Here is an 11,205-nt window from a genome sequence, read left to right on the forward strand (position 1 = left end):
ACTAACTTGTATGCTTACTGGTTTTGTTGAATATCTGCCAATAGATTTAAGAAAAAAGTAAATAAATAAAGCAAGTTACCTAATCAACTATTCTCTGGTTTCACAAATGTCTTGTTTGCCCATAATTGTTGGGAATTTTCTTCCAGATACTCGATTGACAAGAGGACCGATTCCACAAAAGCTTTCAAAATAGACCCGAACAACGGAACCATAGCTGTCATGAAAGCTTTGGACCGAGAGACTGCTGACTGGCACAATGTAACTGTTGAAGCCAAAGAAACAAGTAAGAAGGATGTTGTTATTTATCAATCATTTATCTGACGCACATGTTGGTCCAAACCAGTCAAACGTTTGGACACACCTCCCATTAAATCCAATGGGAACGTGTAACCAAACCTTTGACTTATAGTGTGTATATATATATATATATATATATATATATATATATATATATATATATATATGTATATATATATATATATATATATATATATATATATATATATATATATATATATATATATATATATATATATATATATTTGTGTGTATGTGTGTGTGTAAAACATGAATGAAACATGGATTGTATTTTAATAAATGTATTGCATTTTATTAAATGATACAATCTACCAAATGTTACATAATAATGTGCAATTACAAGAATGCTCATGTTTTTATTTCTGTGGATGTATCCTTACTTGAAGCTAAAATTTGTTTTCATGAGGGAGAAATTAGTTTCATTATATGTTTAGTTTGTTGTATGAATCAGCGTTTACATCCCAGCAAAAGGGCTATGTATCATTCCTTGATAAACAATGTAACATCTTGCTAGAGAAGCAGCTGCAGTTTTAGGCAGTGTGACCTAAAAGAGACAGCTATTACATCATTAAAATGTAAAATAACTCAAGATAAGCGAGAGAATAAAATTACAGAGCCTCGAGATTACTAAGCAGGTTGACCTTTAAAATTCTTAGGAAAACTATTTATATATTTAAATGATGTTATGCAACAGAAAAGTAAAGTACTTCAAGAATTGTAGTAAGATGACTACTAGAAATATGATTAAAAACATACTCAACAAGTGTCTAAGTCTTCAACTTGTAAATCAAAGGTTAAAGTCTGAGGCCTCTTTTGTTTATCAGGGGGTGGTAATGTTACAGAAGCCTTCAGCACTATGCATTGATTACTAAAGCAATTTACACAAAGAACCCACATGTATGGGCTGTTCTACAAGTGGTCTATTCTTAATGGTCATTTAAGATTTTTTTTCTTTTTTTTTTGTGCAAAACTTGCTTAAAATGCTCAAACATAGGAACTATTTTATTTTGACCTTGATGTAGTTTTTGTTGTGGTAAACAACCCTCATCAAGCTACAGCGAGTTTCTCTCATTCACCTGTTAAAACGAGCTGATATGAATCAGCTGGTTAATGTGTTACTATGGTGACGCAATATAACAGTGATTTAACTTGGTTAACTACATGTGCGTCTCAAGTGGCAACAGAGTGTAGCAGAACCGCGGTTTTTAGCCGGTAACAATATGTTTAGCTTTAACCTGTCTACCTCCGTTAGCTGGTTAGCTTCTGATAGCTCCAGGTTAGCTGTTAGCTACAGGCAGGTCAAAGTTGCATAGATGTTAATCATCCACCCCCACACTTACAGTCCCCCCCCCCCAAGTTTATACTGTCAGGATGACAACGGTGAAGACATGTTTGTGCATGTGCAAGTGTGTCTCAGCTTGTAGTGTTTTCTGTTGATTCAAGTCATTACTCTTTTGTGTTAAAGGCCGTGCAAATGAAATACCTTTTTTCTGCTTTTCTGCTTCACAGTCATGATGCAGGAATACAAAACATTAATCTGTCTTGAGTGTTATTTTGACACACCTTTTACAAAGCATCTGTGATACAAGCACCCAGTGGACTCAAGCAAATGTCTATCTTCACTACTGCAGCGCAGAACCATTTATCCTCCTCTGTGGTGGTGTTCATCAAAGTGCTGGACATAAACGACAATGTGCCAAGGCTTGCAAGAGATTACCATCCATATATCTGTGAGGGCACGGAGGCGGGAGAAGTATGTATATTATGATGTGCTGATGTTCATGATTTATTGTAAAGCTGTGTTGTAATCAAAATGCATGAATGTTGTCTGTAAATGTTCCTATTCCATTATGTTTTATTGCACCACATTTCTGTCATTCTGTGTATCTTTTTAAACAATAGACTCACTGTATTCAACCATTGCACCTTAGTATACCAAGGTGAATTTTTAAATTGTATACATTTAAATGTAAATTTCTTTGGAAATCAAATGTAAAAGCTATTTGTCGTTGTTGTCTTTTACATTCTACAAAATCAATTTTCAGTACATTGCTCCATTTAGTATAAGTTGTGCTCGAATTTTGCATTTTTTAATATGTGTGTGTTTGTGTGTTTTAGCTTATTCAGCTTCTCAGCGTTGTTGATTCAGATGACCCTGTGGAGGGACACCACTTCTACTTTTCCATGGTCCCTGAGAGGCACATCAATCCAAACTTCACAATCAGAGATAATCAAGGTTACATTCTCTTTGACAATATGGCTAACAAATAAATTCTGTATATCAAAATTTCAAGAATTACATCAAGATTTCTAGTAGCCTGAAATCCATGTCAGCTCATTTCAAGCTACTTCTTGAAACTTGATAAAACTTGTAATGTAAAAGCTAGTGGCCTGTTTTTTTGTTTTTTTTTCTTGTTTTACTTGTATAATTTGTTACCAAGAACCATTGTAATCCATAGTGCTTCAATGTAAAACTAAACAGACCTTTTTAAGGTTCTTGAGAATGATTCACTTCCACATATAGAAAGAATGTTAGGCCCAAACAAGCACCACCTCTGGAATTTTGGTCTTTTCAGGTTTTTTGTTTTTTTTTTTAGCGCATATTTGGCTTAAACTTCTACTGGATTACTAGGGTTGCCACCTTTCAAAAAATAAATAAGGGACGCCTACCATAGCCCCAATCCAGGCAGGTGGGGTGTCCACATCAGTGTTATGTTTTGTGCTTAAAAGTGGCATGCTTTGTCTTAAAGGAGTGATTTTGCAATCAATTAATCAAACTTAAAGATTGAAATGCTTTATTAGAAATTAATGAATTCTTTGTTGTGCAACATTTTTGAATATAAAATGTTGCTAATTAAGCGACATAAAGCTGTAATTACATGGATCTCTACTAACATGAGGAAAATAGGCATCTTTATATAATAACATGCCATATGCACAAAACTTAGCTATTGTTTAATTATTTAACATAAAGAAGATTTTGGTGTGTAGAGTGTGCAACATTGAACTTTACAATAAATAACACCTGTGTCACTTCACCTGTATGCGTGGAGGGGAGGAGTGGGATGACGAATTCATATATTTGTACTGTTGTCACTAATAGTTGGGCAAGTTAAATTACTGTCTTATCATTCTGTTATGAGCATCACCATGGTAACGCATTATTCAGCTGGTTCAGATCAGCTGACTTTTGACAGGTGAATGAGAGAAGCGCTACTTGACAACCGTTATTTAGCATAAAAATGGCATTGAGGCCAACATAAAATAGTTCCTAAAGACCTACATTAGCATATTTAGCAAGTTTTGTAAAAACAGAAATAAACATTTGTTATCAAGTGTTTACCATATGGTACCATGGTGGGACACTGCGCATCATGGCCTGATATGCACAGTACCTTGTTGATCATACTTACATATTGGACTGGATATTTTTACTGCATGTTTCATGACTTAAAGGGAAGTCATATTATTATAACCTTTTAACAACACTAATAAAATAGGCAAATTTATTGAATGATCACTTCAAACAGATACCTTAAAAAATTGACGAAAAAATCACATCAAGCTCCATACATTTTAATGAAGGAAATGCCTATATATATTTATTTCTGTGTTTGGTTAATACCTTTTCGTCTATAAAAAAATAGGTTTATAATGGCCACATATGTTATTTATATTGGCTAATGCAGCATATAAATGAATGATCAAGCTCTCGCATGCTGTTAGATGTCGGACAGTCCACCGTGCGTGAGTTGCTTACACTTTGTACAATTTGCCTTGTAAACATCTTCAATAACGCTGCAGCAGCATCTCTTCCTTCCCATGTCTGTTTTGCACTTTAGATTTTGAGGACAAAGTACCAGGAACATTAAATCATTTTTAAAAAGGCGCGGGTCTTCTGGAGAGCGCGCATGAGGAACGTCTGTCTCTGGGCAAACGTGACTGCCCAACACACAGGCACAGAGGGGAGAAGGCGGAAATATGAAAAGACATTTTTGCTGTCTGTCGTAGCCCATTTTCTGTGTTTTATTTCATTAATTATTTTTTGATTGAGTTTCGATGTGTGTGATGGACATGTGTAGGCTGTTGGAAAGTTATGAAAATACAGAACAAAAGTGCGTCCCATATTGGTTCAATCCAGGATGGAACATTTGTCTGTCAATTAAAGGACGATTCCGTATTTTACGGGACAGGTGGCAACCCTACTAAATATTCACCGGACATGGCTAAAATCCGAACACGTACCTTAACCCCTGTTATGACCACACCTGGTCAATACAATATGGGAGAAAAACAAAGTTAAGCATAGTTCATGACTTTTGAGCCCCATCTAGTCAATGTAACAGTTAGTACCGCAGTAACTGAGATATTAGTTCCAAAATTAGTCTAGAGGTGTTCAAACCTTGTCTGCTAGTAGGATCTGATCCAAAAAGCTTCTACAGTAGTTATCCACAAGAGCTCCATGGAAAAAAGTAAAAGAAACAAAACACATGGATTCACAGCTAGCAGCTAGCTCAGCTAACATAGTTTTGCTAACATAGCTTTGTAACATACAGCTAGTTTTATTCCCAGTTCACAGCTTAGAGAGCTATTGTTGAGCTTGTTATTGTTGAGGCCTTTTTTCCTCACAGAGCTGTAGCTACTACAAGTAGTTTGATCATTTCTATGGGAGCTCTCTGTACACCAATAATCTTCCATCAATTTATATCCATAAAATGACACTGAGCAGACTGCAAGCAAGAACTTTTGAGGTGGATTTGGAATAAATTACATTTACATAAAGGTCAGGAGAAGCAAGCTGCTGAGTTAACCAGCAACTTACTTAAGCTGGTGTAACGTTGCACATATTTGCGAACACTTAACTCACAAAATGCCTGGCAAAGCATAATTGTTGGTCCGGTTTAATGCTTTACACATATTTTGTGAAAACTGAAAAAAAAAAATCCATAGCCAGTTCCTCTTGTTTGAATCACATGGAAATAACTCTCAAAAAATCAGCCTAATACTCTGAGGAACATTACACTAGGACAACTTACATGGTTACAGTTTGAATGATCCCCCCCCCCAAAGAGCAGCAAAGTAGCTCTTAAATGACTCAGTTCTGTTGCAAAGAGAACCTTGGTATAAATGAAATTTGTATAATTATTCTTAAACCAAGACATGCCTTCCTCCAAATTACTGACATTTTCTTACAGGCTTTAGGCTGTGAGGCACGAATGAATACACAAAACTAGACAAAACCATATTTACAGTTCAACATAATGGCTGCAATAACAACACTGAGCGAAACCAGTCTTCTAAACACTTTACAGTCTATGAGTGGTGGAAAAACAAACTGAGAAATTTTTATATAAATCCAGAAAAAAATTAATCTAATTAAATTACTTTAAGCACCAGGCATTTCTGATCAGTTTGGGATCAGTACATTGGTTTTGTGTCTGACAGTGTCTTGAATAAATAAAGGGGTGGCTTTAGTTGTTAGACAGCAGGCCACTTTTAAAAATCCATGATGCAAATGATCAATAAAAATAAAACAAACAATATGAAACAAAAGGTATGGAGAATCTTTCAATGTGATGAATAAGTTAAAGTGAAATGTATGCTGCTGCTGCTTTTGGGTGGTTAGCCAGGCAAGCACATTAGTCCAGTCAGCAACAAGAAAATGAATAATGAATCAAGAGGAGACACATTTAATAAAATAAATTTTCTCGTGCCACAAGGCGTATTTGGCTCCAGAGAAGTTATTGTTTAGTGCCTTAATGAAGTCTAACAGAAGTAGCCAAAACTCAAACATTTTTTAGCTAAATGTTCTGATATATGCTGGTTTTAAAAGGTGTCGAGCCATTCAGAGAGCTTGGCTCGAATTCCAAATCACATTAGCTGTGTCAGCTCACTTGGTCTTGGTCTCTACTTTCAAGCGCCTGAAGAGTCCTCCTCTTCAAGTGAATCTTGCACTTTTCCCATCTCTTTCAGACAATACAGCTGGCATCGTGGCACGCAGGAGTACTTTCACCCGGAAGGATCGAACACAGTATCTCCTGCCCGTGGTGGTGGCAGATAGTGGTTCTCCAGCTCTCTCCAGCACCAGCACTCTGACCATAAGTGTGTGCAGCTGTCAACCTGCTGGGCATTGTCCCACAGGAGGAGTTGAGGCCTTTGCTTTGTCCATGGGGGTCAGCATGCAGACCTTGTTAGGAATTCTGGTCTGTCTGGTCACTTCTACAGGTAAACAAGAGGACACTACACATGCAGCTTGTTTGCAATTCACTGTTACTATGGTGTGATTATGAAAAGTAGGAAAGGGTAAAGAGGGTGGAAGTCAGAGTTTGTCTTCTTTTGGTCTTAATCTGGCTTTAAAGTTATCAGTGTTTTGCAGAAAATGTTATGGTCAGGTGATTGTGGGACCCTAAAATTATGCTAAGAGGCTGGTAACATTTGATGTCAGCATGTGTTATAAGATGTGCTACTGCAAAACAAATACATAAAATTATCCAGAGATGTCGATCTGGTGTTGAGCATCCTGAGATTTCAGTTAATGTCATTATAACGATGATTACCGGATGACCAAAAATTTCCTCCAGACATCAGCGTGATTGATAGGACAAACTCCGGGACAAACAAGATTGATGATTCTGATTGTAAAAGTAGTTATATATTTTACATTTGAAGTGAGCTGAGTTGCTAGCTGTTTTGCACTGTGGTTTCACTTAAAATATAAAGGAATATTCTAACTGATGCTATGAAACAGTTTCAGACTATATTTTTATTTTTTTAGAATGTGAAACACAATGCAGCAATAAAATTCCAGGGTTTATCCGATCAGGACATCAGACTTTATCTGATACTTAAGATCAGGTAAAGAGAAAATAAGTTAAATTGCAGCATGACAATATATCATGAACATGCACACCACCTCACTAATTTAATGAAAAAAATAAACCTAAATGCATACGCAACATATAAAGCATGACTCTCTCAGCAGAAATGAACAGAGTATGTAGAATTCAGGTGGTGGTACCAAATACACATGACTAAATGATCATCAGCGACCTTCTATACAAGCAGAATTATTTAGTCATTTTGCAAGTCTGAAGCATCCGAGTGTGTGTTCACACCATGCCGGAACAAATACATCAGAAATGACTTTGGAGAAGTGATTTTTACTATTTATCAATCTGAGAGCAAACAAACAAAAATTTGTCCTGCATTTCACAGCTCTACTGTACGAAAAAAAAAAAAAAAAATACAATTGTAAGACAAAAATAAGAAAAAAAAAAGCATACATTGGTCCCCAAAGTTGAAAATATTACAATTGAATGAAACTGCAAAGTGTTGTTGTACACTTAGCTGAATTCAGTCCTGTAGTATCTGGGGTGAAATGTATTTCACAGAAATCTATTCTTTTTCAGCATATGCAAGCTAGAGCTGCTCCACCTGACATCACTTTGGGAAGTATGTGAGTGTGTGTTAAACAGCAGGGTTTTTCATTAACAAATTTGCACTTTCATTTGAATCTGCCTTTTTAAAACTCACCAGCGTGCCTTTAACACACAATTTTACACAGCTGAAAGCTTGCAAAGCAGCGATGTCAGGTAATGAGTGTATTGGTTGCAATACATCAGTACCAATGCCATCCTGGGACATTGATGGGTTTGCATAGTGAAGAGCTTTATTATGACCTCAGCTGCTTTGTGTCCTCCCTGTGCCCATCACATGAAAGATTAATGACAAAACCTGCTATGCTAACACCGTGAGAACAATAGCCAGTAAAAAAAAAAAAAAAAAAAAAACAGCAGAAAAAAAAAATAAAATAAAGCTGTTTGTCTTCTGTGCCAAATGGAGCAAAATAAAAAAAAATGTGTGAGCTGAAATAAAAAAAAAAATATATATATATTGCCTAATTATCCCTCATTTGGAGCGTTGCATCCACAACAAGTTGCAGAAAAACAAATGTGGCTGCTGTTATTTTCAGTACACTTGTACATTCTACGTGCATGCTCCATCAGGCACCGTATGTTGTGGGGGGTTTTTTTCCCCTCCTCACTAAGCTCATGCCCTGGTGTTTAGCTGTAATGATCTCCCACTGTGTCATGTCTGCAGTGCTGTCAGTTCTAATGCTGATGGTGTGGAGACACAGGCGGAAACAGCAGGAGGGGCTGGATGAGGAGGTGAAGGAGCTGGAGCTGCCGGAGACCGTATCACAGAAGGTACTTTACTATGGAGAAACAGCAGAGGGAGGAGCGGGTCTGGACTTCTGCCAGCCTGTGGTCCCGCTGCGACCCCACCCCAGGAGAAGGGAGAGGAAGCTGCGGAGGGAGGACATTAGGGCCAGCATACGGATGTCACTCCGGGAGTCACACCTCATTGGCCCTGAGGACGAGGTCTTCAGGCAGTTTATTCTGGACAGACTGGCTGAAGCCGATCAGGATCCCTATGTTCCTCCCTTTGATTGCCTTCGAGCATATTCATATGAGGGCTCGGGGTCTCCCACAGGGTCTTTGAGCTCTTTGGACTCTTTATATTTAGAAGTTGAACCCGAGCAACCAGCTTGTAATTCTAGACAACATTTGACAAGACTCACCCCGTGGTATGGCGGAGCAAAGGAGGACACAATCTTCTGAGAACATCATTTGTTTTTAACTTATTGTCCTAATCACATCTGGCTGATGTTATAGGACAGCATGTCGAGTATTTACTAATGAACAATATTGGGTATTGCTGGCCTGATAAGCTTTTTATTATCTGTGCTACTGAGTTAGCTGTTGTTCTCTGTTCTCAGGCTTCATGCTACGCTAAACATCAAGCCGTCATGGTAAAGATAACATCAAACGTTACTTATAAGCAGTTATGACATCAGGAGCAACTGCCATTTGCTGTATTCTTTATTCTGTTTATTACTTAAGTTATGCAGTATATACTTTATTTTGAGTTTTCTTATCACAGTGTAGGTTAAACGAATAAATAATTTATCTAACTGAATGATGGTCATATTAAATAACTTTGTACTTCAAAATCTAAGGCTGAAATGATAACATCCCATTTTGCCGAAGGCTGGATGAGAATAAACATGTGACAGGAACCTCTGGACAAAGGACAATGGATGCACCCTCCTTAATGAAGTTTCGTATTTACACTGTATAACTATATATCCTATTGTGTATATAGCATATTTATATAAACAAAAATGATTTATTCATATCATGTTTTCTGTAAGGCAGTATTTATTGTAGTTGTGGTTGTAGTTGTATTTCACTGCCACATCCGTCCTTAACGCATCACTTTTGTGTCCTGACATCTGAATCAACAAACTCTATACTTTATAAATGTAATTCAACAAACCATTCAGTGATGTTTTCAGGATAATATCCATAGTTTGCATCCATATAACACAGTAAATTTCAGTCTTGTATCTACAAGATACCAAACAGAGAACATAAATGTTTCTAAGGTTTGAGCTGTGTTATATTTTGTTTGTATGGAAGCAAAACATGGCGATTCCACATTATTATAATCTTTTAAATTAGTTACAATAGATGTGTTTGTGTTAGCAGGTGTCTGCACACACTGAGCTGACATGAAGGAGCATTAACTTCCATTTGCAGTCAGACCAGTGGTGTTTTTTTCTTCTTATGTTTAGTCTTCCGTCAGTTCTGGAGGGCAATTACGATATTGTTTAGCTTGTTAGCTTCAAGATGGCAACAATGTGTTTAGCCAGGAGTTTTGTCTGTCCGCTGTGTTGCGCTGAGTGCAGAGTGCGCTCGCTGTACTATACTTTTCTGTTGAAAGGCTCCCTGCTGTAGCTAAAAGGTGGACTGTGAGAACAGTGTAAAGCACTATTTCAACTGAAGAGAAACACAAAATCACTGATGTTTCTTCTTTGGTTCACCTAAATGTATTGCATGCTAAGTGTCACTTCATGCAGTTTATGCCAACAAGGTTTGTTTCTTGACATTGACAAAAAACTGAGACGGGAGAATATAATCAATATTCTAGAACAGTGACTTGTTACAATGAGTGGATGTTTTTTTTTTATTTCCTATGTTATTTTTCAACATTATTTAGTTTATTGTTGCTGTATTTATATTAAGCTGTAGTGGTTTGTAACAGTTGAATAGTGGAATTGCATCATAAAACAATTCCCCACGTAAATGCTTACATTAACATCTTTTATTTTTTATCATTACCTTTACTTTTGCTGATATTCAAATGTATGCAAAGAACACATCCTTCAAAAACCAAGTCTTTAACATGCATTATGCTGTATGATGAGCTTTTTCTGCTTTCTATTGAGTCGCCGGAGACCAACTGCACCGCTCAATCAGCAGTGAAGAGGGCAGATAGGTCACTAGTTGCATAACGTCCAGCGAAGTGAGGGTACAGGAAGAAGACGAATTGGCGAAGAATTGATTGAAAGTGAAACTGTTGAAATAAGACAAATAAACAAGAATATCTCAACTTGTCTGGGTAACTTTTTTCTTCATGGTCATTCGATAAACACCACACGCAACTGTGTAGGTGGTTGCTTGTGGCATGACTTGAGGTAATTGCGCGGCGATCAGGTCCAACCCCCTTCACCTACTCATTCACTAATTGGGCTGTTTTCTGGATGCGAAGGTCAAAACTTAGACCAAAGGGAATCATGTTCTCACTTTTGAAGGAAAACAAGAGGTAAAACACAAGGTGATGGAAATAACTAATTGGAGGAATTTATTCGGTGTTTTCTTTCCTGCCGTGGTTACATGTATCTGTAGGTGCAGCACTCAGCAGGACAATTTCCAGCCATCACTGCAACCCAAAGTGGTTTTCAAATAGCTTCCACCGTCGGAAGCTATCTGTCTGGCCAGAGCTTTAGAAGCTAAATCATTGTCTCACAATGGCTTCTGAAGA

At 37.1% G+C, this 11,205-nt stretch overlaps 1 protein-coding gene across 1 annotated transcript in view; it reads left to right on the top strand.

Annotated features, from left to right (window-relative positions):
- Nucleotides 1-10,767, top strand: part of cdh19 (cadherin 19, type 2) — a 33,677-nt gene extending 22,910 nt beyond the window's left edge. The window contains exons 8-12 of the mRNA XM_079259423.1: nt 147-283; nt 1,950-2,071; nt 2,437-2,554; nt 6,292-6,543; nt 8,419-10,767. Of these exons, the coding sequence (XP_079115549.1) occupies nt 147-283; nt 1,950-2,071; nt 2,437-2,554; nt 6,292-6,543; nt 8,419-8,939 (1,150 nt within the window). The 3' untranslated portion in view covers nt 8,940-10,767. The remainder of the gene's footprint in view (nt 1-146; nt 284-1,949; nt 2,072-2,436; nt 2,555-6,291; nt 6,544-8,418) is intronic.
- The last annotated feature ends 438 nt before the right edge of the window (nt 10,768-11,205 follow it).

The sequence above is a fragment of the Telmatherina bonti genome, assembly GCF_933228915.1.
Source record: "Telmatherina bonti genome assembly, chromosome: 20".
Classification (NCBI taxonomy): domain Eukaryota; kingdom Metazoa; phylum Chordata; class Actinopteri; order Atheriniformes; family Telmatherinidae; genus Telmatherina; species Telmatherina bonti.